At 40.0% G+C, this 25,484-nt stretch overlaps 1 protein-coding gene across 2 annotated transcripts; it reads left to right on the top strand.

The window, feature by feature from the left end:
- The first annotated feature begins 1,000 nt into the window (after positions 1-1,000).
- On the top strand, positions 1,001-25,483 carry axl (AXL receptor tyrosine kinase). Of its 2 annotated transcripts, none has more exons than XM_005474819.4 (20): positions 1,001-1,674; positions 4,867-5,077; positions 5,486-5,586; positions 5,677-5,859; positions 8,642-8,722; positions 8,832-8,947; positions 10,712-10,907; positions 15,149-15,288; positions 15,393-15,537; positions 15,699-15,719; positions 16,509-16,638; positions 16,899-16,990; positions 18,783-18,878; positions 19,150-19,227; positions 19,663-19,755; positions 20,134-20,255; positions 20,849-20,958; positions 21,331-21,490; positions 22,102-22,238; positions 22,746-25,483. In XM_005474819.4, exons 1-20 carry the CDS (start codon positions 1,512-1,514, stop codon positions 23,191-23,193), a joined length of 2,823 nt encoding a protein of 940 aa, XP_005474876.2. In that variant the 5' UTR covers positions 1,001-1,511; the 3' UTR covers positions 23,194-25,483. The 2 variants fall into 2 exon arrangements, with proteins under 2 accessions (XP_005474876.2, XP_005474877.2); XM_005474820.4 differs by having other exon boundaries at positions 1,002-1,674; positions 15,702-15,719.
- The last annotated feature ends 1 nt before the right edge of the window (position 25,484 follows it).

Genomic DNA, 25,484 nt, shown 5'->3' with positions numbered 1-25,484 from the left:
TGCTCAAGCCCCGATTGAAAGGAGAGAATATACAATGGGGTCTTTCTCAGTGGCTCTCTGTCTCCATTAAAAACCCTGGGAACACAACACTGTCCGCAGAGCTACTCTTAAAGGGGCAGTCGGACTGAGTTCTTCGCAACCTGAGTTCCAGCCCCTCTCATTGTTTTCAGTGAAGAAAAAAAACAGAAATATACACAGCAAATCAATTCATTCATGAATGATATGTGAACCCTGCAGGGACTTCTCTCACGCAGCAAGAAGCATTTCCTCACGCACACACAGAACACACTTCAGACATCGCGATCTACAACAGTAACTTAGATGTGAATCAAGGAAAGTTATTTAGACTACAGCTGAGAGTCCTTCAAATTGTTATGACTGAATCCGGATTTTCAAACAAATTCCCAGACATCGTGATGGTGGCTCTGTTTGTGTACAATGGAGTAAATGCAAACAAAAATAGTTTGAATATTTTTCTGTGCATTTTTGCTGACATCCCGTTTGCTTTTGACTGGTTGGAATAACAAATCGACATATTCAAATGTTTTAAACAGCAGCAAGATAATGAAGAATTAATAACAAATCCCGCTAAACCTGGATATGGTGTTTTAATAGTAGTACTTTTAAACATTTATATGTTTTAATTATTGTAAAACAGTATACAGAAAAACAATAGATGTGGATAAGCAATCAACTTTGACAGCGGGATAAAAAATATATTTTTCTTAGGAAAAAAAGAAAAAAGTTTATTATTAAAAAGCCAGGTCTGTAACATTATATATATGTACATGATGCTGTCATGTTACACACACTGAAATGCACAGGCTTGTGTTTGAAACAGTGTTTCAAGCGCGAAACTGTTGATTTACGGAGACATTTACAACTTCAGGGCATCACTGTGTAATTAAAAAGCGAATGGGAGATTGGGCCGAGACAATCAGCATGCCGCAGAGTTTCTCACATCCTTTGAGAAAAGGAGGGAGACTGTGGAGAAGGAGGAGGATGAGGAGGAGGGTGGAAAGAACTTGAGTTGAGGAATTTGAATCGTGTTTGAAAGGGGGAGAGGGATAAGAAAGCCAGGGGAATGTCTGGAGTCGCAGGGAACCTGTGGGCAGGATAGAGACTTTGGACAACCGGCTACAGGAAAGACTGGTTTAAAAATACGCTCTTGGTCGCTAGAAATAGACTCTTGTTTGGACAAGGAAAGTTTAGAGCGTCGTTTGCTGTGCGCTTTTTCACGGTAGATGAAAGTTTTTGATGGAGACAGCCCTGCTCCGTTTGAAACCAACCAAAGCAACAGCATAAGGGAAACTCAAGAGTTTGTGGCAATTCAGAGATTTTTTTTAACCGCAGGTTTCTTAAAATGGGGAACTGAAACGCGAGGATTCGCTTTGATTGGGTCTTGATTTGTGGATACTCACCATTTTCAGTACCTGCCAAGTCAGAGAAATTTTTTCTTTTTCTTTAGAGCAAAACACAACTTTGAATCTCTGAGCTGCTGCGATGCGGTAATGGAGTCTGGTGATGTTTCCAGGATGACTCTTCTCCTCATGAAGCTCTTTTTCCGAGGTCATTTGTTTTCGAGAGAAAGTATGAATTTGTCTACATGGTCGTTTGTGATTCTCACCGTCATGTTTTCGGTTTGGATACCAACATCTGCAGATTCGCTGACAGGTAAGGTTTAACTGAAACGGGGGCGGCTTTTTTTATTTACCCAATATGCCTGTTAGTTGTTACCTTGTGTGCAGGGGGAAACATCGTAAAGAGCAATTAGCACAGTCAGCTCTCTGCCTTGTTAACTCAATTTGCTTTTGGCTAACCACAGCTGCAGGGGCGTTCAACATCTGGCCAACATAAAAAAAAAAAAGTTATCAAAAGCAAGTGAAGGATTGATATTATTGTACACTATTATTATATTACAATACAATCAAACTAAGTGAGGGGGAGTTTTACCTGACAGGTAACAACCAGTAACACTAACTGCTCAAGGGCAATGTTTCTGAGATCAGGTGATCAATGTTTATTCATGCTGGGAGTTCATGCGAACAAGATTTGGAATGTGATAGATGTACTGAAACAAGTGAAAGGTGGGCATTTAATGTAAATATGCTGAGACATGGGTGAATCATAATCAACAAAGAGAATGTTTGCTGAACGCCAAGATAGAAAGATGAAAGCCAAATTTTCGATTTCTTAAGAAAATAGTCTTTCTACACTATACAGAATCATTTCAAAAGTATGTTAACTATCTTTTAAAACGAACTTTACTGACAAAAAACATGACTGTTTGGGAACTTTTAATTGAACCCAGTCGATGAAAACAGTATGCCTACAGGGACCTCCACCTGTCAGCTTATATGTTTTGACCATTGTGGTCACTCTGTCTCTTGGGCAGCTGACCTCAGTATATGTATGACTAGCAGGCAGGGAGATTACTAGACACCGACGTGAAGAATGGAGAATTTTATTCGGATGTCTCAGTTCCTATTTGGATGTGAGGATGTGAAGGATGAGGAGGGGTTCAGGGGGCCAAATGCTTTGGTTTGTGAGTCAGAGCTTGTCTGACTCAGACTCCAATCCAATGATGGATGGGGTACGAGGGCAAGAGTAGAGAGTTTGGAGGGGAGGTGGCAAAATGTGTAGTGATGAATCCAATGAATGGCATGAAAAGGAGAAAGGGCAAAGGCACGGCAGTGAATGGATTCCACACTGTTAAAAATGCAGGAGGATAAAGCAGGGAGTGAGAGGAGGATAAATGCTTAAGACTGTGTCAGACATTTTTGGTATGCGCACAACCAATGACATTTAACATCTGAGCATTCTCACAGAGTGGAGAGTAGGAGTAGAGGCAGGGTGGAAAGAAAAGATCAGGGAAAAAGTGGGGGACCTGAAGGGAATTCGGGGAACAATAGGGAGGTGATGAAATAGTTAGGCACCAATGAATCAGTGGAGACAGGCCACACACAAACAGAGACACACAGTTTGTCTGTAGCCTCCTCTCTCTGTCTGTCTGCAATCTTGTCAAATGTTTACAAGGTTATTATTATATGAACTCAGCAAAAAAGATACAGAGAAAGAAAATGGGGCTATTTCGGTTCAATGCACTGGAGGGGGAGGGGGGCAAAGCCAGGGTCATGTAGAATATTGAAAGAGCTCAGCCAAGCTTAAAAATAAAGGGATGAATGACTTTTAATGCCAGAAAACACACACAGACAAAGAGGTGGGGAAGCACACACTCTGTCGAGACATGTTATAGTTAAGAGTAAAATAAGTCCTGCAAAAAGGTGCATTTTAAATCTGTTTTTGGTTGTTGAATTATGGGCATTTATGTGTGTTATAATGAGATGGGTCTTTGGGGTCTTTGTAAAGGGTCAAAGGTTGAAAGGTGACCATGAAACAGACTAGGAGGGTGTGTTGACAAGCTTGAGAAAATCTTGCTTTTTCATTCTTGCTCTGAAAACCAAGTTTGCTCTTCTTCAAATGATTTATGTTTTCTTTATCTACAAGGAGTTGCCTTGGCTTGGTTGGTTGAGTGGATGCTTTGCATTTTTATGTGATGCTGCGAAAGAAAGAAAAGAATTCTTGTATCACAAATCTGTGCACATCTTATGTGCAATTGCCAGGTCCATGGTTTAAAGAAAATCTGGGTTTTTAAGTTACGTATTCCAATTCATTATCATTGAAAGTTTCAAAAGGTAAAAAAAAAAGAATGATCCACCGTTTTCAACATTTTTCTGACATCAGACATCTATAGGCTGCAGGTCTGTGAATACTGTTATGGAGAAGCTGTGATTATAATTACGTTTAGTTTGTGTTGGGCTCTCTGTTCTCAGACATTGTTTAAGCAACATGGGCAACCTTCCTCTAACAAGAAGCCTTTGTCTCAGTATCAGTGCTGTCCTTCTCAGGTCAGCCTCACTATCAGTAGGAGCACGAGATAACCAGAGTCTTTCAAAAGCTCGGGTTATCATATCCTGGCAACTGCAAAAGTAAGTCTGTCACAAGTAATAAATATTTATCAGACAGAACCAAATGAAGACTTTAGTGCTGGACATATTAGCTGAGTGATTAATAGGACAACAGCAATTCTGTTTATGATTTAATGTTCCAGACATTTATTAAACCAAAATTTGCTACTTGCTGCTTGTGGATTGTGGAGATTTACTACTTTTCTATGTTTTGTGTCACTGTGATTTAAATATCTTTGGGTTTTGAATTGTTGTTTGGATTATTTCAGCTTAATCTATGGGAGTTTGTCTTAGGCAGTTTCTCTTATTTTTGTTTTATATTGGATAGATGACATGATTAATGTAGTTAAATCTAATTATGTGAATTAAACTACTGAAGGGTGTCATGCACATGCATGCAGATCAATCACAGTTGAGTCAGGACCACTTTAGCTCCAAAAAAGAGTGAACCTTTCATTTCTAGTGATGACTGTTTCTGATAGAAGAATTATGTCCTATGAAAGAAACAGCAAGACAAACATGTACAGCTCAAAGCAAGCATCAACAAAGTGACAACATACATCACATTAAGGTCAAGCAAAAGATGAAATGAAGGCACTGGGGGTCACGGTGGGTTGCAAAGCAGCTTGCAGGAGCAGGACATGGTGTTGCCTGTATGATATCTGCCTGAAGAATGCACAGAAGGGTACCGTCTTAGCCAGCAGTAGGTTTTTTGGGGCTGGACTGAGATCAGCTGTTATCAGTTGATGTAACAAGACTGTAGACAAAGCTAAACATTGTCTGAAGTAATGCTACCCTCAGTGTGTAGCTGCACAGATTCTATAGAAAAGAGACGAGCGGGAAATCTTGTTCTTATAAGTTTGCTAACCTGTTCTTCTGCTTCTTTCCTCTCTCAAAGATTTGGAGTTTGTAGAGAGTCCCACTACTGTCATCTCTTCACTGGGCAAACCTGTTACATTGCAGTGCAAAGTGAATGGTAAAGGGAGTGAGGACGTGGAGTCCCCTGATGTGATCTGGCTGAAAGATGGTGTGCCACTGGAGCATGCAGAAAATAATCAATACCAACTTCTCACTGGCAGCAACAGTAGGACTATCATAAGCACACTCAGGTAGGATGCAGTTTTGACTGCTAACATGTGGAAGTTTCTTTCCATTTAAAGATGTAAGGATTATGTATTGTGAAGCAGTCACACCTGGTCTAAAAATGTGAGTGTTTATTTCCTGTTCTTCCACCCCGTCTTGTTTCTAGCTCAAACACAGCTGTTGCTGGATTATGTCACCATGTTGACTTCCACTCATAGTAGAGAAACTGAGAAATCATTTTTTAAAGAAATTCTGTAATCCAAGGAAAATCACATTTATCTCATCTGCTGTAACTTGAAATATTTTATTCAGGCATGACTGAATGTTAAATTTAGAAAGAACGTAAACATCAACTCCCTGTATTACCAGTTTGCTTTGACATTTTCTGCTCTTTACAAAACCTTTGAAAATATTCCTCTTTATATACATAACAGAATTGAGAAGGTCCAGCTCCCTGACATGGGCTACTACAAATGTGCTGTTCTATCAGGAAGCAATGAGACCTTTTCTGATGAGGGTGGTATTCAGCTGGAAGGTGAGTTATTAAGCAACCACAGCTACAGAAGTCTATAGATTTGGATTGTTTAAAGGAGTGGAGACCCTGACTCAGCTAAGTCTTTCTCAGGCCTTCCTCATTTTTCTGTGGAGCCCTACCACATGACTGTCGTGGCGAATGTCTCCTTCAGCCTTCACTGTGCAGCCCATGGGCCTCCCGAACCAGTCACGGTCATCTGGCTGCAGGATGGCCATCCTCTGAATTCTTTGATGGATCCAGTGGCCCTCTCACCCTCAACCCTCAACCTCACAGGTATCATGTTTTACTCAGTCAAGCACCACAGCCTAGTTAGTCCAGTTTAAACAAACAGAATTTTGCACTGACAGTGAAATGGACAGGAGAATATAAAAACAATAACAAATGATCAAGTTCAAAATGTTTTTAAAAAAGAAAGAAAAAAATTCCCCCCAAGCATGTTGGCAAGAGAAGTGGGTCTTCACATTTTAAGAACTGAGAAGATTAATTACTTAAATGATTAATAAGTTAAAAATGTTAATTTCTGCAGGTAAAAAAAATTGATATGGGAATTAAATATTAGACGAGTAAGAAGTACTCCTTCAGGAGGTTGTGGTTCAGAGTTGAGTTTTTGAAACTAATCTATTTAGACTAGTTATAATGACCTGCTTCAAAAACTGCTTAGCAACTATCTCCAGTGTTTGAAAGACTTTCAAATCCTCCTTTCATTGCCAAAACAATACTACCGAATAACCACCCTCCCCAGAGAGAGCCAGGCTGGCGCATTGCCAGTGAATCCATTGAGGACATGCCTTGTGGTTTTGTGGGTAAAAAGGAGCAGCAAGCACAGAAAGGACAATTGGGAAATTGGGAGATGGAAAATTGATGTGCAGAGGACATAAGGAGATAAAAGAAAGAAGGAGGTAAAGGAGGGGGGTTCTGTTACTGCTTGAATGCAAACCACAGATGCCTGCCAGCTAGCCTACCAGTGGCAGTCTGAAGAACAGAGGAGGCTGAGTCAGAAGGAAAAAGGGAGGAGTAAGCAGCGGTGTTCAGTTGAGGGCTCTGGTTTGACTCATCGGAGCAGGCTGCATGGTGTTGACTAGGACTCGATTGATGGTAACCTACACTCACAACTCTGGTATGGACAGCTGGCCTGGCAGACCACAGGTCCAAACCAAGGCAAACACAAATAATCTTTCAAGGAGCCCATAAAGAGAAATGGAATGAAGTACATTCCAACCAGCAAGAAACCAAGAGCCATACATGTCCGTGTAGCTTCATGATTTGAGAAGTCCTCATAAACTGTTCTTCTTTCTTCTTTTTCTTTTTTCATTGTGTCTTGGGCAAAAAATCTATTCACCAAAATAAATTTATGTTGCATATTTGGTTTACTCCCCTGCAAAAGTCAACACTTTCAACTTCATTATCAGTTTCATTTCTCCTCCAGTTCTAAACCATTTAGGTTATTCATGAAACATTAAAGTATTCACAATCCCAGTTCCTTTTAAGAAAATTGAGAAATCTAATACTATTACTTCGTTCAAAGAAAATGTTAGTCTAGCAAAAAAAAGTACCAAAGCCACGCACTGCCTTTCTCAGCTGACATTAACACTGTTGGTCAATACTGCACGGATCATGAGGTTCTTCCTAGTAACAGATTATGACATTTCCAGCTGTTAAAGGATGTTGTTTTGTGGTTTTGTGATGAGGAAGGAAGGAGACACGAGCAAGTGGCGCAATCTCGAGCTGGCTTGGTGAGCAGTTCACTCTCTCACACAGCCAGTGGTCAGCCCACGCTCCCCTCCCTCCTTTTCCCTTCTCACAACCCCTCACTACAGCCAGCGAGGATCGTACCCCCTGTTCTTTTTCCGGCCACGGCACAATGGGGGCATGGTGCCGTCGGCGCAGGACAAACACACTGCATGATTCTGTCACTCTCAGCTTGTGGCTTATTGACAATGTTGGGGTGTTAGATAAGAGTCATAAACTTGAATGTCACATGTTTCACTGTCTGTCTGTGTGTCTGTGTGTGTAGGCCTGTGTTGCATTACAAAATGCTCAATGTGTGAGCACGCTGTGAGTCACTTTGTCAGAGGACTCATTCTCTGCTGAATGTCAGTGTGTCATACTTGTTTTCCCCCTTCACAGGAGCCCCAGCTCCTCTTGAAGGCAGCAGCTCAGAATTTTACACCTAGACTTCAGCTAAGCTGCCCTCTTTGTTCTCCAGCCTACAAAGCAAAAAGCATTTACAACTCCCAAAACTTTTGCTTTATCATGAAGCTGCAGTTTTGAAAAACCAAACCTCAAATTACGTCAAATAGCAGTTAAAACCAGAATGGGGTTTTTTTGATGATCTTGTGGAAAATCATATTGGTTATAGTAGCCAACTGAGAAAAAAATATTTAATCAAAACTACATGCAGGTCTTAAAAATATTATGATTTATACCAGAATAAGCACATCTTTGATGTCTTTCAACCTGAATATCAGCAAATCTCCACCTACGCTTTATATGGCTTTTTATTGGCTTGATCAAACTTAATATTATAGTAATTGATATTTTACCATTGAAATTCATACTACACATTTTTTATCCTGCTCTTTCTTCCTCTCTTTTATTCGTCTTAGTACACAGCTTTGGTCAGCTCTCGTTGTTTAAACATGTGCAACAAGTAAACCTGATTTCTGCATGTATTTACTCACATTAAGATTCACTGTTCACTATGGAATAAAGTTAATTTCTTGAAATGTTTAGATAAGGTATAAAAGTTTAACACTGTCTTATCTTGCCAAAGCTGAAGCAGCTGCACATTTTTTCACTTTTTTATACCACAAATCAAAATGTAAATTCTTAGTCATTGTGAAAAATCTTTCCTGGATTAACAACCATTACACTCTCAGGAAGAAGCACCCTACTACCTAATACTACTGACAAACAGAGGATGTTACTGAATGGAAACTTTTACGCTCATGCTATTCTCACTCTAGTTATATTTTTCTCACATTAACATCACATGCAACTCAGCATGCCGAAGTGTTTCCCCCCTCACACCTGCATGTTTCATTTCTCTGTCCAGGCCTGAACAGGACCAGCACCTTCTCTTGCGAGGCCCAAAACCGTAAGGGTGTGGCCACCTCCCGATCTGGTACCATCACTGGTAGGTGTCAGCCCATGCAAGCAGTATCACTTCAGCCATTGCTAGTTTATCTGCATATAATTATGTTTACATCTTTTATTTATTTATTTTTTTGTTGTTGTTGCTTTAGTTCTCCCAGACAAACCTCAGGATGTGAGAGCTGTAGAGATCACTCAGTCCACACTTCGTTTATCGTGGCAACCTGGTTTCGGAGGTATCTACCAGATAGTCAACTGTTCTGTTCAGGTGAGAAAAACAAGAGGTAAATGTGGGAGATGTGAATAGCACTTCTAGCTCAGAACACTAGCTGGAATATCCACAGCAGCTGTTTGAGCTACCTGTAAACAATTGATCGTTGACCCTCTGTTTGCTAATTCTCTAGTTCAGAGCCTTTTGCTAGCCTAGTTTTAAAGAAAAGAGATTTTGCTTTTCTTTTCTTGCCATAACTCATCCTCTACCCCTCCCTGCTTTATTCATGTACCAGTGGATCATGTTTCACTCTGGGAAAGTGGCCTCTTGGACTTATGAAGGGCCGCTCCCTCCCTCTCTCTCTTTCTGTAAGTGTCTCTCTGCCACTATCATGCTTTGAGGCCGTTATAGCTCATAGCTGAGAGGAGGAAAATTTTCTCCTGGAGAAGGGAACACTGCAGCACCACCCCTAAACGTCTGGTTCTAATAAAGCTGCCCCTCATACCTCTTGATACTATTGCCCCCTCCCTTCCTCCATCTCTTTCTAACCCCTTTACCCTTGTAGGGGAAAAAGAAAAGGGGCCTACTTCAGGAGAATGGGGCAAAAAGCTGAATTTAACAGTTGTTTTTGTAGTGAAGAGAAACATGAAAAAGGCAATGGTTTAGAGAGGTGAAAGAAAGGAGTGGAGAAAGTTGTTAAAAGAAAACAGGAAAAGTCAGTGACAGCAGGTATTGTGGGTCTGAGCCATACAAGGGGGAATGCATGCTGGAGAGTGACTCAGGGCTGAGTTGTACTATTAGATTAAACACACTTGTTTTGCAGGCTGGACGGTGATTCATCGAGCTTTCACAAACCCTCGCACATTCATATAATTCTCCTCATTCATGCAACTTAAGACATCCTCAGATGTTTAACTCATGCCATAAGGAAAAAGACTTAAGCTTCCTATACTACATGACCTCTTCACTCCTCATGTTTTTTGGTAATTCTCTAGTTCAGAGCCTTTTGCTAGCCTAGTTTTAAAGAAAAGAGATTTTGCTTTGCTTTTCTTGCCATAACTCATCCTCTACCCCTCCCTGCTTTATATGGTAAAACAGTACACATCAGCACCTGCTACAAACATCTGTTTGTGTGGCTGCTCATTTTTAGGCATATTATTTATAATGTTTGTAACTCTACCTGTGAACTCCACCCATCTCAAACAAGCTTGTTGATAATGAACAATGCTGCAGAATAATAGCCTAGACCAGCAACTTTAATGTGGTTATAAAATTGCTGCAGAGAAGCTTTTGTTTTCTTGTGTTCCTCTTTAAATGTGTTTACCATAAAGACTTTGCAGAGACAGCAGGTTTCTGCCTGTGATGTCTGGTTGGCGGGTTCTGCTTTTAGTCTACCTTGCTGAGTTTGGCTTTTGTTCAGAGCAGCAAAGGAGCATTTTACAGCATTGTTAAAAATTAACACTTAATGACCCCACCACCTCCAGCAGCAACAAATAATAGCTTAAGAAACTGCAGACAAGAATTCAGTTTTTTTCCATTTTGTCTGTACAACCAATTCACCTATCTGTGAAGAAATTTAAATAAACAGTTGTCTAGACAGGCAAAGCACAGAGATGCATACAGAAATTTCTTGATTTGTTAAAGAGACTGGCATGGTTCAAAGTGATTTTCTATTTTCTCCTCATATTGTTTTCAGTCTTTATTTGGACTCAAAAACAGCACATCATCTTCTTGTTTGCACATAAACCAGTAAATCAGATTAATAGGAACCACTGATTACAAAGTATACAAAGTATAATGTTTATCATCTTAATGTTCCAGGCTAAACTTTCAGGAGAGTCCATCATAGCAAGCCCACATCAGCTGATCCATAATCAGACTGTGTCCATGCCACGATCCTCACACATCATCAAAGACCTGGAGCCTCACACCCTCTATGCTGTCAGAGTGGCCTGCCATAGCAGCCAAGGCCCATCCGATTGGTCTCCCTGGGTGGAGCTACGTACCAAAGAAGGAGGTTAGTTTTGCAGAGTTGTTTGTTTTCACCAAGGATGTCTTGTCCGGATGTGCGCATCTTTTTATGTCGCTGTGTGTGAGATTATTTCTTCAGAAGTATTTCAAGGTCAAGCCTCTGTTATCTGACTACTGACCTAGCTCTAAGTCTCCCGCCTTCCTTCTGTGAACTGTAACCAGTCCAGGACAGAATCTACACAGTAACAAAAACACCACTGAATTGCTTTTTATGGTGTTTTTGTTCTGTAGTAAGGGTCATTTTTCTATAAGTGCATTTCAAACAAATGCCAGCGGGATACTTTTACTGCTAAATGTGCAAGTGCATGAAGCAAGTATATGCTAACAGAATGATGCCCTCAGTCACACTGAACATGTGTTAGTGTTGTTTTCTCAGCTAAGCCTATTCAACAGGACTAAAACAGTAATAATAAAGATGATGGCTTCACGGGGCCTAGCTGTTCTGTTCCAGGATGACAAAGTAGATTAAAGCCCAATTCATATGCTAGGTCTGGAACTCTGACTTAAGTCTAATTCACTTATTAGGTCTGCATATCTGATACTATGTTATGTTTAAGATGTAGTTAACATACTCCAGCTATGTTTCAAAGCTGTCTTATGCTTTGGGTATGAGTCACTTTGACTGTTTTCTGTCTTGTCTAGAATTCAAGCTAGCAAAAGTTCCTCAGCAGCACTGCACTTACATTTGTTTTTGCCCCATGATCCCTTTTTCTGGATCTATTTTAAGGTGGATTTAATTCCCTGCAGAGTCTTTTGAATGATTTTCAAATTGGATCATTATGAGTCAAGACTCATTCTGAACTCTGATAACATGGAGTTGGGGAATTAGTTTACAGTGCACCATTAGTCATAATATTCATTACTGTGCCCCTTTTCCTTAGTCTGTGTTTATGAAGGTTACCAGATGTGAGTGACTGTACCCTTGTGAACCCAGCTTTAAATGTAAACTCTTGAAATAGAAGGCTGACTAGCACTGAGGGGACAGAAGAGGCTGTGATGGGGAAAAGGAAGGTAGATGCTAAATTCTCCTGAAAGGCTTCAGTTAGGATTGCAGCACTCTGTCCAAACTCTAATGCTAGCCTGTGTTTGAGTGTAGACTGAGGTGGGATTTTCCATGCCAGCTCATGCTTTCTGTATCCCTGGATAAATAGGAATGGAGAGAGAAGATATGCCACAGGAGCGGTGATTGGGGGTTTCCATGAGGGAAGCTGCTGTAATCTGTAAACATAGTATTTCTCATTTTCTCATAAATGGGAGACGCAAAAGGGAAGCAGTCCTCGAACATGCAGAATTTTCAGTTCTTTTTTTTTTTTAAGCTAAAGCAATCTTCATTTCGTTTCACAGGAAAAAAGTGACAAATGAAACAACATTTAGCTAGAAAAATAGTTCAGGAGGCATTAAGGGTAAACTGAGTTAGAGAATAATAGAGCGAGTTTGACTGTTTACAGCACAGCAATATTTTCCACATTTTCCATGTGATTCAGTGCTGGAGTCTCTGACAAACTCCCACAAGGTTTTTCTCTTGAGCCTGAAGTCTTCAGTAGCTTTCTGCCTCCTTAGATCCTTCATAAATTGTGCATATATATGCTAAACTCTCTCTCCCTTTATGTCTCGTGTCCTTCATCTGGTTCCTCCAGATGAGCTGGGCTGGCGTTTACTCATTTGTCTTTCAGCCATTGTTTTCTACTTCATCCAACAAACATTGCTGAGGATGTGATTTCCTGCACCCCCAAACAAGCTGAACAAGTTTTTCTGAATCCAGTTTTTCAGCTTGACTCCTTCATCTTTCATTTCTCCCCCCTCCTTTTTAACCTCAGTTGACTTATGATTTTCCTTTCCAGAACACAGAGCTAGGCGCTGTGGGAAAAAGGGAAAAAGTGCTGGTGGTGGGAGAAGGGAAGGACTGGATGGAAGGGCAGAAAAAAATGGGAGAAGGGGGTGCTTTGAGAAAACACTCATCTAGCTATTTTCCCAGTCTACTTTTTTCCCTGGAGGATGAGGGGGTAGGGCTGGTCAGAGGGAGAGGAAGTGAGTCGACCCATGTCACCCCGCTAATCCTAACGCGGCAATGAGATGAGATTTTACATTTATTGCATTTATTTACATACCGTAAGTCTATTTTATTTGTCTGAAAAGAACCCCAGAATTAAAAAACACACACACACAAAGAATAAACTAAGAAACTAAATGGCTGTTAATGGAGTCCTGATTCTCTGTACACACCTTGCATAACGTCAGTCTGTACCCCCAAAGAGATGTAATAAACAGTCACAGAACAGCCCAATTCACTGTCCCAATGGAAGTGAGTCATGATGACATACCCCAACGTGCACACGTGTCACGTTTTAATCCTGCTTAATACTACTGCCAACAAAAATGCATTCTCAAGCATTAAGTGACTCTTTTTCCCAGACAGACAGCAGTCGGTTGTGCTGTTAAATTGAAAGAAGGTGGATGGCCTTAAAAGTTAAGACATTTTTGATGACACTAACATTTGTGTTGCACATGTTTCCTGTGTAGAGCTGTCTTGGTTCTCATGTATGGGAACCAGTCAGTTTCTGGCTTAAGGATGACCTTTTTCCATACATATGTTCACCCACATAAAGGGGATACAGCCTGCAAGAATGGGGGAAAAAAGAATAAAGAATGAGGAAAGAGTCACATCCCTGCTTTCAAACAACTTTCAAATCTGATCATTTGACACTTTCTTCACCCCAACAGGATGTGAAACAGTAAGTCTGATGTGGATTCAAATCTGAACCTTTGCTGTAGTGAACTAATTGTGGCTCAAGAGTTTCTCTCTCAATCTCTTGCCAAGTCAGGGCTTGCTTTCCTTTCTTTCAGAAGAATAAAAAACACGAGGCATTTTTACAAAAAAGCACAAATAAACATCTCATTTCCTTTTTTGAAGTTTGCAAATCTCATTATTTTTGTACAAGGGAAACTCTTTTTTTTAATCCTACATTTTACATCAACATCTCTGTTCAAATGAACTTGTGACGTGAACAAAGAACGGCATTAAAACAGGGAGAGCAATGAAGGAGAAGAAAACTTGGAAAGAAACGATGGAATTGTGTTGGATAGAAGTCAGGGAAAGAGAGAAAATGAGAAGGAGAGTAAAAGAGTATGGGCAACAAAGAGGTGGAGAACGCAGAAAGAGAAAGTCCGGCAGATGATGAAGCAAATGCGGAGCCGAACTGCTGGAACAAACTTGACTTAGAGTTTGCTTTTGTTGCCGCTGGCAGGCAGAATAAGGACCACATGTGGAAACAATCACCCGCCAAACGCTTCCTGATAACATCATCCATAGGGCTGGGCTGTGTTTCCCCCCTCACGGTGACTTAGCTCATGCGTGGGTGTGTGTGGGTGTCCAGCTTGTTTGTGTGACTTTGGGAGCATACCAAGAGTGAGAAGCAAACACAAAGTAAGCTTTAAACACTAACACAGGATATAAGCCTTCACTTCTTCTTATTGAAAGTTTTCTTGGTTTTCTGTGCTCAACAGTGCATCAATCACATATGCGCGCACACACACACAGTGCATAAATTCCTCACACTATTTCTAGCATGTTATTCAGCTAGATTTTCTCTCCAGTGGGTATTTTGGTAGCCAGATGCCTTTTTTTCCCCCCTTTCTTCTCCCGAATGCCAAAAACAAAGCCAGACAAGAATGAATAAAGCAATAACAGGAGTGGCCAACAGAAAAGGAACTGCATGAAGTGAAGTAGACACAGGACTTTACTGAACCATGATGACAAAGAAAGGCCAGAACAGCTTCTGAACTTGACTAATCACCCCTGTCTGCGGTGCCCTCAGATGCCTTTTTGTCCTAATAAAGCCAAATTCTCCACATTCTTTGACATCTTCTCCCTCCAGCTGCTTGAGTTATCCACACCCTAGAGGCTCTAAGCTGTCAAAACAACACATGCCTGGCTAACTCCAGTCCGCTGGACACAGGCCACTTAGCACACAGTTAAAGTACTGATGGTACACTTACAATAATTATAAATAAAAATTGCTATGATGTTTCCATGAGTCATTACAAATTGTGTGAAAGACACAAGTTAAGTGGACAGGTGCTCCCAGATGCACTGATTAATTCCACCTACTAGTGGGCAAGGTAACACAGAGGGAAAAACAGAGGAAAACAGAGAATCCTAGTCTGCAGGAGGGGGGAGAAAATTGAGATGCTTCTAAGCTTTGTTTTTCTTGTTTTTTTCTTTTTCAGTGCCTGAAAATCCACCAGCTAATGTGACTGCTAAGTTAAATGGGACAGAGGTACTAGTAATGTGGGAGGAGCCACCAGGAAAACTAAATGGGAAGCTACAGGGTTACATGGTGGAGTACAGCACACCTGCTACTCAGCAGGTCAGTGTGGGACACATTCACAGTCAACAAAGTTGTTAAATTTACAAATGCATGGAGAAAATGTCAATTTTTCTTAATAATGACAGTCCCTTTTTTTCTTTCAGGTTGTCATTGATACTGGATTGGGCACTGAGTTCGCAATCAATCTGTCTGTCCCCCTGTCCAATGTCTCTTTCCGAGTGTGTGCCTATACAGGGGCGGGTCAAGGACCCTGGGCACCCATTCAGACTCTGACACTCAACGTTCCTGGTGAGTAACAAAATCTTAATATATTGCAACAGGTGTGATTAACGTATTATTCTTAAAAGCAATGATTTCGTTTGATGAAATTGTGGTTGCTAAAATATACTTGATATGATCTGTTTTAAAAAGTCAAAATATTAACACATGCTCTCTATTTTTTACACCAGCAGAAATGGGTGAATTTAGAGGTGAGCAATGACTGGATTTATGTACACATACAAACATTCTTCTGTCACCTCTCTGAGTAGCACACAATGACAGTGATAGTGGAAGTGAGCTCATGGTTTTTTTTCTCCATAACTGCACTACTTCTTCTTAGTCTCTTTCACTGTGTATTTTGGGAAAAAAGGGAAGGAAGAGAAAAAAAAGAGAAGATGATCTCACAGAGAAGGGAAAGGGGAAGAGGGGTATGGGGCTGATTGAGGAGAAGCATCATAAATATTTATAACTGGCAGGAGCAATGAGCATCTCTGTTTGCTTTGTCTAACAGAGCTAGACAGACAATTCAAACAACAAAAATGGCAAATGAGAGGAGAAAAAGAAGCAAAGAAAGTCGGGGAGGATGAGTATGAAAAGAAAGAGAAGTTGTAAACACTGGGTAGAGATTGTGAGTGTTCAGCGGTAAATTGTGGCAGTGACTGGAGAATAAATTTCAGTGTGGGAAATGGCACAGCAAAATATTTCTAGAGTGAAGAAAAGGACTATGTTTTTAGGAAAAGAAGGACTTTTTGATTTAGCTCAAAGAGTTTGCTTTGTCACTTTCTTCACTTGATTCATACCATTATTCCCAACAATTCGGCATGTATATTTCAGCATGCTTTTTGTCATCTTGCTAATATAACTTACACAAATCATGTCTTCTTTCTTCTTCGATAAAATGACTTAATTACTGCTTTAAACTCCTAAATCCCCACTCCAAATTACAAGACCTACACTACTAAATGCTCATCTGTCTCCATCCACACCCTTTCCTTCAGGTCCGTCATCGCCCCCAGCCTTTTCCTGGCACTGGTTTTATGTGGTGATGGCCATTACCGGTGCTGTGTCCATAGCTGTGTTCCTGGCTGTTTACGTGGCCAAACTGCGGCGCAAGGAGACGCGCTTTGGGTGCGTAGGGTGTTACTGCTCCTTGTGGTTGGAAGGGAGGGACTCAGTGACTGTGCCAAACCAAAAAGTCTCAATTTTTTCTGGGTCTCAGCCTGCTTGCCTCACTTGCACACTTCTAAAGCATTTATATAAAGCAATAACATTTGTTTTGAAAGACTAAAAATAGCTTCATTAAATGTGGCCCAAAGCCATCTTTCACTTTTGTTCACTGGTGTGACCTGACTTTGTGTTTTGCTCTGTTTCTTGTGATTCTTTCACAGAGAGGCGTTTGAACCCATGATGGAGAGTGGAGAGCTGGTGGTCAGGTACCGTGCTCGCCGATCATACAGCCGTAGGACTACAGAAGCAACATGTGAGTTCCTCTGTAGTCTGCCATGTTTGGCAGAAAGCTGATACTCTGTATTTGCACCCAACTGTCCTTTTGGCAGAAACAGGTACTCTTTATTAGCAGCATGCCCAAACTTGCCCTTAAAGAAAGAGACATAACAGGAACCAGCAGTTCTGTGGAAAAAAAGCATCATACGATTGCAGCTCTATTCTCATTATTTCAAAGCGAGAGAAAACATCTTTAGTTTGTTTTGGTTGATCAAAGCCAGAAATGCACTAACACTTAATTCGTTTCCCACAGTAATAATAGCCCTGGAGAGTTCAGTCAGCTGACATACGCCATAGCAACAGTGAGCATTTTATATTACATAAGGCAGCCTTTTAATAGGCTTATTAATTAGATACGCAGGAAATGTAGTAATGAAGTTATGGCCTGTGCAATCAAGCATGAACATCAAAATTAAACTAGACTCTTCAGATAAGCAAATTAAAGTTAAATTTAACATGATACTGGAGATGTTAAAAACAAGTTAAAATAACTGCTCCACATTTCCAATTTGGGAAAAGGCATGTGGCGTTGGGAAATAAAGTAATAGTACCATTTAACTCAAACTGGTAGCATCATAGAAACAGTATTTTGTGTGCTTTTCCCAGCCAGCAGTCCCTGCGAGTCCTCATGATTTGATATACCTGTCTTGCCATTGTAACCAATACACACAGTATTGTAGTCCTCGTGGTCAAGTCTCAGCTTGCCATAGCCGCAAAGAGGCCAGGAGTAAGATAAAACTGCAGGGAAAAGAGCAAAAAAACTATTCAGTAAAATAAGAGGGGCCAAGATACAGAGATGAAGAGATATTATAGACTCAGAGTGAATGAAGAAAGTTGCACTGGGTAAAAGGGAAAGAATCAGATTGGAGAGATTTGGACAGAATTAAAGCTGTGGACACTGACCGGTAATTTCAGCCAGTTCTCAGAGTGGAGTCAAACCCCGAAGCTCTAGATGTTAGAAGCCTTGGCTAATAGCTGGTCACGCCAGCATGTGTTGGAACATGCCTGAAGACCGAGTAAATTGTTGTCCAATGCCTGACAGATTGATGGTGTAGCAGCAGCTGGAGGGGATCTCTGAGCATGTTGTAGCCTTGTCACATCCTGGCCCAGATGTGAAAACAGAGCTAAAATGTGTAGCGCAGTCAGCTTACCACTATAGCTCAATGACAGCCAGCTGTGGAGTGAGTATTTAAACCAGCTTAATCCTCTGACCTCATGTCCCTCAACCCAACCTGGTCCCTGCAGGATCACATTGACTTATAGAAAAAAACAAAAAACAAAACTGGGGTCACATATTCCCAACAGAGCTTTATTTAAATATTATTTTATTAAAGAATATTGCACTTCTTTGCATTGTAATTGAAGCACTTTTACTTTCAGTACATTATATTATTTGTTAGGTCCTGGTAACATTTTGATTCACTTTTAAATGGTTTTGTTGTTTAGACATAAAACTATGTTAGACTTGCAACAAACACATGTACCTGAAAAAGTGCATAACAAAAGATAATGTATTATCTGAATGCAACTTCAAATAATGTATTAATGGGACTAAGAAACTGTTTAAACTGGAAAGACTAATGCTCATTTTGGTGGAGTTTTACAAGTAAACACTTTGTTTTTGGCTTAGTGTCATGCATTGCGGTTTTGGGAAAGCTAGCGAGGCTGTTTGGCAAAATCAGGCTGTTATTCTCTCATTTCTGTGTTGTTAATTAAACTGCTTCAGGCAACTAAGCAGCATTAAAATTCTGTTTTTCCCCCTTCTTCAGTGAACAGCTTGGGCATCAGCGATGAGCTGAAGCAGAAGCTCCAAGATGTGATGGTGGACAGACATAAATTAACCCTGGGAAAGACCTTGGGAGAAGGTAGTGCTCGGTGTTTTGTTGTTTTTATTAATATACATATATTTTTAATCTCAGGCTTTGTTAACACTTCTTTTTCAAAATTGGTACATGTTCATAGACTTGTCTGCCATAGCACCAATGCAGGTTTCTACTTATCTCCTGTCAGACAAATATGTTATATATTTGTATAGTAAAACGGTTTGCTGTTTAATAGTTGTATAAACTGTTTACAGTTGAGAAATTAATGAGAGGTGATTTTCAATTGCTTTAAACTACGTGTTTCTGTCTTCAGGGGAGTTTGGCTCTGTGATGGAAGGGCTGCTGACTCAAGAAGAGTTTGTTCTCAAAGTCGCTGTCAAGACTATGAAAAGTGAGTAGACAGTAAAAGTACTCAGCAATCACTACAATGAATCCCTTCATCTTTGGAACACAGGGCATTTGATAAGCAGCCTCCTGGGTCAAAAATTTACAAGTGTTCAGGGCAAATATCTCAGTTTTCATCAGAAAACGGACAAAGTCAGCTTTTAGAAAATATTGGCAGAAGAGAAAGTTTTACCCCATATAATTTTTTTAGATGTTTTTTTCAAAGCTAAATTATGGAGGGACTCTAGTTGAGAAATTTAAACGACCTCAGTGGTTAAAAATGCTGACATGCATGAACTCACAGTTAAATAAATCCAGGGACTCAAAAGGCCTTCTGAAATAGTTTATTTCTTATTCTTGCAAACTGTCAACCTTTTGGTTTTAGTGCCATGCATTACCCACTGAGTGATGTGGCTTCCCCTCTGTACCTTCTTCTCCCCAGTTGCTATATGCACACGCTCAGAGATGGAAGATTTTCTCCGAGAGGCTGCCTGCATGAAAGAGTTCGACCACCCCAATGTAATGAGGCTCCTTGGTGAGTTGGCATTTTTGCTGCTTGGCATGTCAAAAGTTTCAAATTGCAAAAGGTTGTGTTTTTTTCTAATTTACACTTAATGACACATAGCCATTCAGGTTTGGAAATTTCTGTCTGCATCCAACTAAAAACGCTGAAGGCATTTGTTGCTCAGATATACTCTGAATTCTGTGTAAGAGCCAAAGAAAACAGAGCCATAGAACAAATCCTTTGTGTTGTAGTTATTGTGTGTTGTTTCTTCAGATGAAGACACTTATTTAAATACACATTCAAGACTTTTGGGATTAAGAGTAAAATGATGTTAATTTCTGAATAGACAGAAGAGGCATGAAGTCTCAGTGCATACTAAGCTCTTTTTGTTTTTTGTTTTTTTAATAGGTGTGTGTCTACAGACTGTGGAGAGTGAAGGATATCCCTCCCCTGTGGTCATTTTGCCGTATATGAAACACGGAGATCTGCACAGTTATCTGCTATACTCAAGGCTGGGAGACTGTCCTGTGGTTAGTCTGATTACAGCAAACAAATGCACAAAATCAGCAACAGACATGCACACTCACAGTCACCTATGCATATGCACACATACAGTCACACACAGCTTAACAGCTTAATAGGTTTGGAGTTTACAAGTTCACATGTCTGTCAGCTAAATAGGTTCCAAAGTTCAACAGAGATTCAAAGATCTCTTAAACAAGTCTCCACCCATACTTTTTCCGGCAACACGTACAGTCAGAGATTACAAAAACACACGTCTTTATTTTCAGTTTTACGTATTAATACTTGTTTTGGGTTTGTTTGTTTTTTTAAACTGCCTTACGCAGTAAGTCCCTGAATAGCCAAGTTGGGTAACACAACCCTAATCAAAACAAGATCCATACACAGTGTTGAAACACCCATGAGTTCTGCACAGTTTCCAAGAACGCAGTGGAGCTGAACTCTATTGTTTCCACATGAGGAGTATCTGGAGCAAAGGAGTGCTCCAATTAGACTTGCAACACAATGGGCTCTGGTGCCCTCTACTGCACAGAAAATACACGTCAGCTTTGTTAGACAAAGAACAAAAACCAAACTTATTTCTCTCTGTATTATCCTGCAGTACCTCCCATCTCAAATGCTGGTTAAGTTCATGACCGATATTGCCAGGGGAATGGAATACCTCAGCAACAAGAACTTCATCCACAGAGACCTCGCTGCCCGCAACTGCATGTAAGCACAATCTCTGCTTCTGCATTTTGCTCTTTCACTTCCTGTGGGTGTTCTCGTTTGCTCTTTCTCTTTCCTTGTTTTTTTATCCAACATACAATGTTTGGAGAAAATCTCTGTGAAGAAGTAAAGCAAGAACTACACACTTTGCTCAATATTAAACATTACTCTTAGATGTCAGTTTTAGGCATTAGTCTCTTTTTTGCTAGAATAAAAGACTAATGATGCAAGCAAGTCATACCAGTTTATGAGTGTTATAAAACAAATGTTTTGGATGTTAAATTGAATAAGACTGTCGATATGTAGATACTGTTCAATATATATAGTACCAGCACAAATGTAATAACTAGCTCATGTCTAAATGCCCTTTCACAGGCTGAATGAGAATATGAATGTATGTGTGGCTGACTTTGGCCTCTCCAAGAAGATCTACAATGGAGACTACTACAGACAGGGCAGGATCTCCAAGATGCCTGTAAAATGGATCGCCATCGAAAGCTTAGCTGACCGCGTCTACACTACAAAGAGTGATGTGGTAAGTTCATCTTCTGTGTGTTTGTTACTGTGTGCCCTACAGAACAAAGGCATTCAGTATTAGAGAGGCTTGGGAATAAAAATACTGCTTCTCAAAAAGTTAACAATGTGTTTTGGGAATTAAAGCTTTGTCGTCAAATTTTTTACAAGACCTAAAGTTCTCAGAAACAAGTATTTTATACATTGCTTAAGCATACCAGCTGATCATGAAGACAAAATTATTTACCAAAATATATGTAAATTTCAGTATAAATATGTCCTGACCAACATCTGTGAGCGATATCAACTTTAGCAGCTGGTAAGCTAGTGACATATACAGTATTTTTAAGGGCCTACGTGTCGATGCACATGTGCAGTTGTGTTTATACAGTGCAAGCACTTAAAATGATCTGCATTCTTTAGTGCTTGTTCATAAAGTAGGATGTCCAAAATTCCAAGACAAACACGACTGTGATATTTTTCCATAGCCAGTGTTTGACCAGTGTAGACTCATGTTTCACTAATGTGTGACAAGGTGTGTAAAGTCTACAGGAATTCATGCTAAACCCTTCCTCGCCCTCTCTCTTTTTATTTCCCTGTACGCCTCTCCATCTTTCTCGTGCTCGCTCTTAGTGGTCATTTGGAGTCACCATGTGGGAAATCGCCACTCGGGGCCAGACACCATACCCTGGGGTCGAAAATAGTGAGATTTATGATTATTTGAGACAAGGAAACCGTCTCAAGCAGCCTCCAGACTGTCTGGACAGCATGTGAGTATCCTTGACAAAAACACTTTACTGATAATGAAATCTTTTCCCTTCTCATTATAAGTACCCTGTTTCCATAAATCAACCAAGGCTACACGCTTAAAGACTTCTCCAGTCTGTCTGCTCTTAAAGAAGTGTTTTTGAGAATTTTTGAGATTAAGATTCTTTGACGGTCACACTGACATTATAAATAATAGCACAGAAAACTGAAGTGAGGAAAAAAAGAGGATTTTAAACACGGAATGTATTAAAATATAAACCAAAATTTAACACACACAAAATTGACCTTTGAAGATCAAGGGGGAAATATAGAGCTAATTATTAGAAATTAACTCAATATTTAAAAGTATGGAATACATACTTTTATCCTGGAAAAAAATTACATAGAAATGCAGAACTGTTTATTTCTATAAAAATATTTAGTTACTATGGGATATTAAATGTAACTGTTTTTCATGTGCTAACATGGTAACAGTACATTCTCCACTAACATTCCTTTGTTTTCTCCAGCTATTCCCTGATGTTCTCCTGCTGGCTGCTGAGCCCAAAAGATCGTCCATCATTCGAGTCACTGCGCTGTGAGCTAGAAAAAGCCCTGGAGGATCTGCCAGACCCACAAGATCCAGATGAGATTCTATACGTGAACATGGACGAGTCCTCCATGGAGCTCGGAGCCGTTGGTGGTCGGGATCCCACTGGACATTCATCCCCTCTCTGCTTGAAAGGCCTGGAGTCTGTGACTACAGTAGAGGTCCACCACCCCAACCGTTATGTCCTCTGTCCACAGCACGAAACCAACCGAACCCTTTCTGACTCCATGGAGAGTCTAGACATGCCAGTGTCATCCTCCACAGCCACATTGCCTTTACAGTCATCATGCCACTCCACTCCCAATCGCACTCCAACTGTTGAGCTGCTCGAGGACAGGAATGGATCCAAGAAAATGCCCTGGCAGTGACAGACTCACTCTTAAAAATGACAAGACTGGTCACTGCCAAAGTGTGCTATCCCAGTCCAAGTACAAAGAACAAAATCCAGCCTGTTGCTGATTCTTTCTAACAGCAATAAGAAACCTTATGTGCCTCTCTATACATAGTTTGCACAGACATACTCATAAACAAGCAGCCAAATTCATTCCAAGGACGTGAAGGACTGGCATTATTTTATTTTCAACCCCTTTCTTTTGAGATGAGGGGTTGAAAAAACACCTTATAAGCCAGCCTTGTCTCATATGAAGTTTTATTACACTATCCAGAGCCAAGTGAGTGTAAAATGTAATTTGCTGTAGCAGCCGGATACACCCTTACCAATAAGAGGGTGAAGAGATCTACATTACATGTTACAATGCCACACACACCAGCACAATCAGAGAAATGAATTCCCTGTTGCTTTAGCTGTAACATACCATTTCTGTTCAACTACCTGAATGCAAAAGAGTAATTAAGCTAAAAATAAATAAACCTCTTTGTAAAACCAGCTCAGACACTGCCAGACTAAACCCAGAAGCTTGAACTTTACAGTGAATCAGCAGTTCTATGGAGGACCTGTCACACCCAAGGAAACTGTGTGGGTTTTTTTCAAGAAGAAACTCCACTCATTCGTGGAACAAAGAACCAGCACAGCCAGTTTTACACAAGGTGAATTATCTGATCAGAAAACCTTTTTTTTAAGGTTATGTTAATACCTACAATAAGAAAGTTTATGAAGAAATTCAGAATGCCTTGCTTGATTGCTTTAACTTGACCCTATTTTTCATTAGCTTACAAATTGTCAAAAGTGTCAAAATATGAACTCCATGGAGTGCCACCAACTGTTGCACAGTGTTGGCTGCACTCCATCTAAGGATTTATTCCCAATATACATCTTAAAATAATAAATAAATTGCAAATAAAAGTAAAGGTACTTCCATTAAAAAACATATTAATAATACAGGATTTGCATCGGAGCTCGGTATACCGCTGTAACAAATTCTTGTATCTTCTCCGGGGTTTTTACTGTTAGTTGTGCATCAAGTACACTGAGCGATTCATAGTATGAACAAACCAGTCTTTCCTCACTGTTAGTTGTTACATGTGCATGTCCTGATTCACGTATGTATATATCTTCGCTATAACTCAGGAATCTGAGGATTTTCTAGAGGGACAGACGTACTAGTAGAAATCAAGAGGACACAGATAATTCAAGGTACAGGTGGATGGACTGAGGGTAGGAAATGAATGCATTATCCATGACAAATAATGGGATGAACTCTTCACCTTTAATTTTTTTATGTCAAGCACAGTGTTATTACACTTTTTTTTAAATGCTGATTTTTATATTTCTACAACTTGCACTAATGTTTTTGTATCTGTGTGTGTTTATAATTTGTGTATCTTTTTGTTTGGGGTTTTTTGTTGTATTTCAGTTATTTCCTATTCTTAGTAGCAGAAAACAAAGCCTTAGAGAACATGACACATTTGCAGTATTTTCTGTTGATGAGAAAAGTCTGGGAGACTGGAAAACATCACTAACCTCGTCATGTGACATCATCCTGCCACTTGTTTGGCGCTGTACATAGCAGAATCCAAGAGAAAGACACAGCATTATGCACTTGTTTTTTATGTATTTGCATTAGTTTATAATTTTGTCATTGGAATGGCCTTGACAATAATCTGGCACACATTTCAGGATGAGAAAAAATGTCAGTGAGGCGCTGTGTTTCTTAGTTGTACAGTATACATCAAAGGTACTTGTATATGAAACCATATAAAATGGTGTGTTATACTAGTAGCATTATGGAAATTTCTTGTTAAAAGGAAGTGTACATTCACTGTAATAGCTTTGGTACTGTATACTCAGTAGGAGTCCCACATTGTTTCTGAACCACAAACAGTGGTGCTGAGGCTGAGGTACTGGTTTAAATTTCCATGTTCAGATGCTATACCACTTTGAATGCAAATATGTCTCCTGTTTTATATCTGTGTCTTTGGCGTATTTTGTTCCAAAAATGAGCTTCTAAGTGTGTTCCAGCAAAAACTGAAACTCCATCTTACAGTCAAAGCCTTAAATTTCATGATTTTACCAAGTGCCTTCACAGAGCCAGTATTTTGCATTACAGTGCATGTGTGTGTACATTTTCCTGTTGTGTTTTTTTGAATTGGGAGAAAATTGTACTATAACTGCCTTATATTGTCACTGTAATGATTTGTAAACAAATTTTTATACAGTATATACACTATTTTGCATAAGAAATAAATCAGTTCATTCATG

This window comes from Oreochromis niloticus, linkage group LG14, assembly GCF_001858045.2.
Source record: "Oreochromis niloticus isolate F11D_XX linkage group LG14, O_niloticus_UMD_NMBU, whole genome shotgun sequence".
Lineage (NCBI taxonomy): Eukaryota > Metazoa > Chordata > Actinopteri > Cichliformes > Cichlidae > Oreochromis > Oreochromis niloticus.
The sequence above is the reverse complement of the archived record's forward strand: the minus strand, read 5'-3'. Positions and strand labels throughout refer to the sequence as shown.

Excerpts from the sequence above, each read along its gene's own strand:
- axl (XM_005474819.4), top strand. The coding sequence starts at position 1,512 with ATGGAGTCTGGTGATGTTTCCAGGATGACTCTTCTCCTCATGAAGCTC. Across the intron at positions 16,639-16,898 it reads CGCAAGGAGACGCGCTTTGG|AGAGGCGTTTGAACCCATGA; the intron begins GTGCGTAGGGTG and ends ATTCTTTCACAG. Across the intron at positions 18,879-19,149 it reads GGGAAAGACCTTGGGAGAAG|GGGAGTTTGGCTCTGTGATG; the intron begins GTAGTGCTCGGT and ends TTCTGTCTTCAG.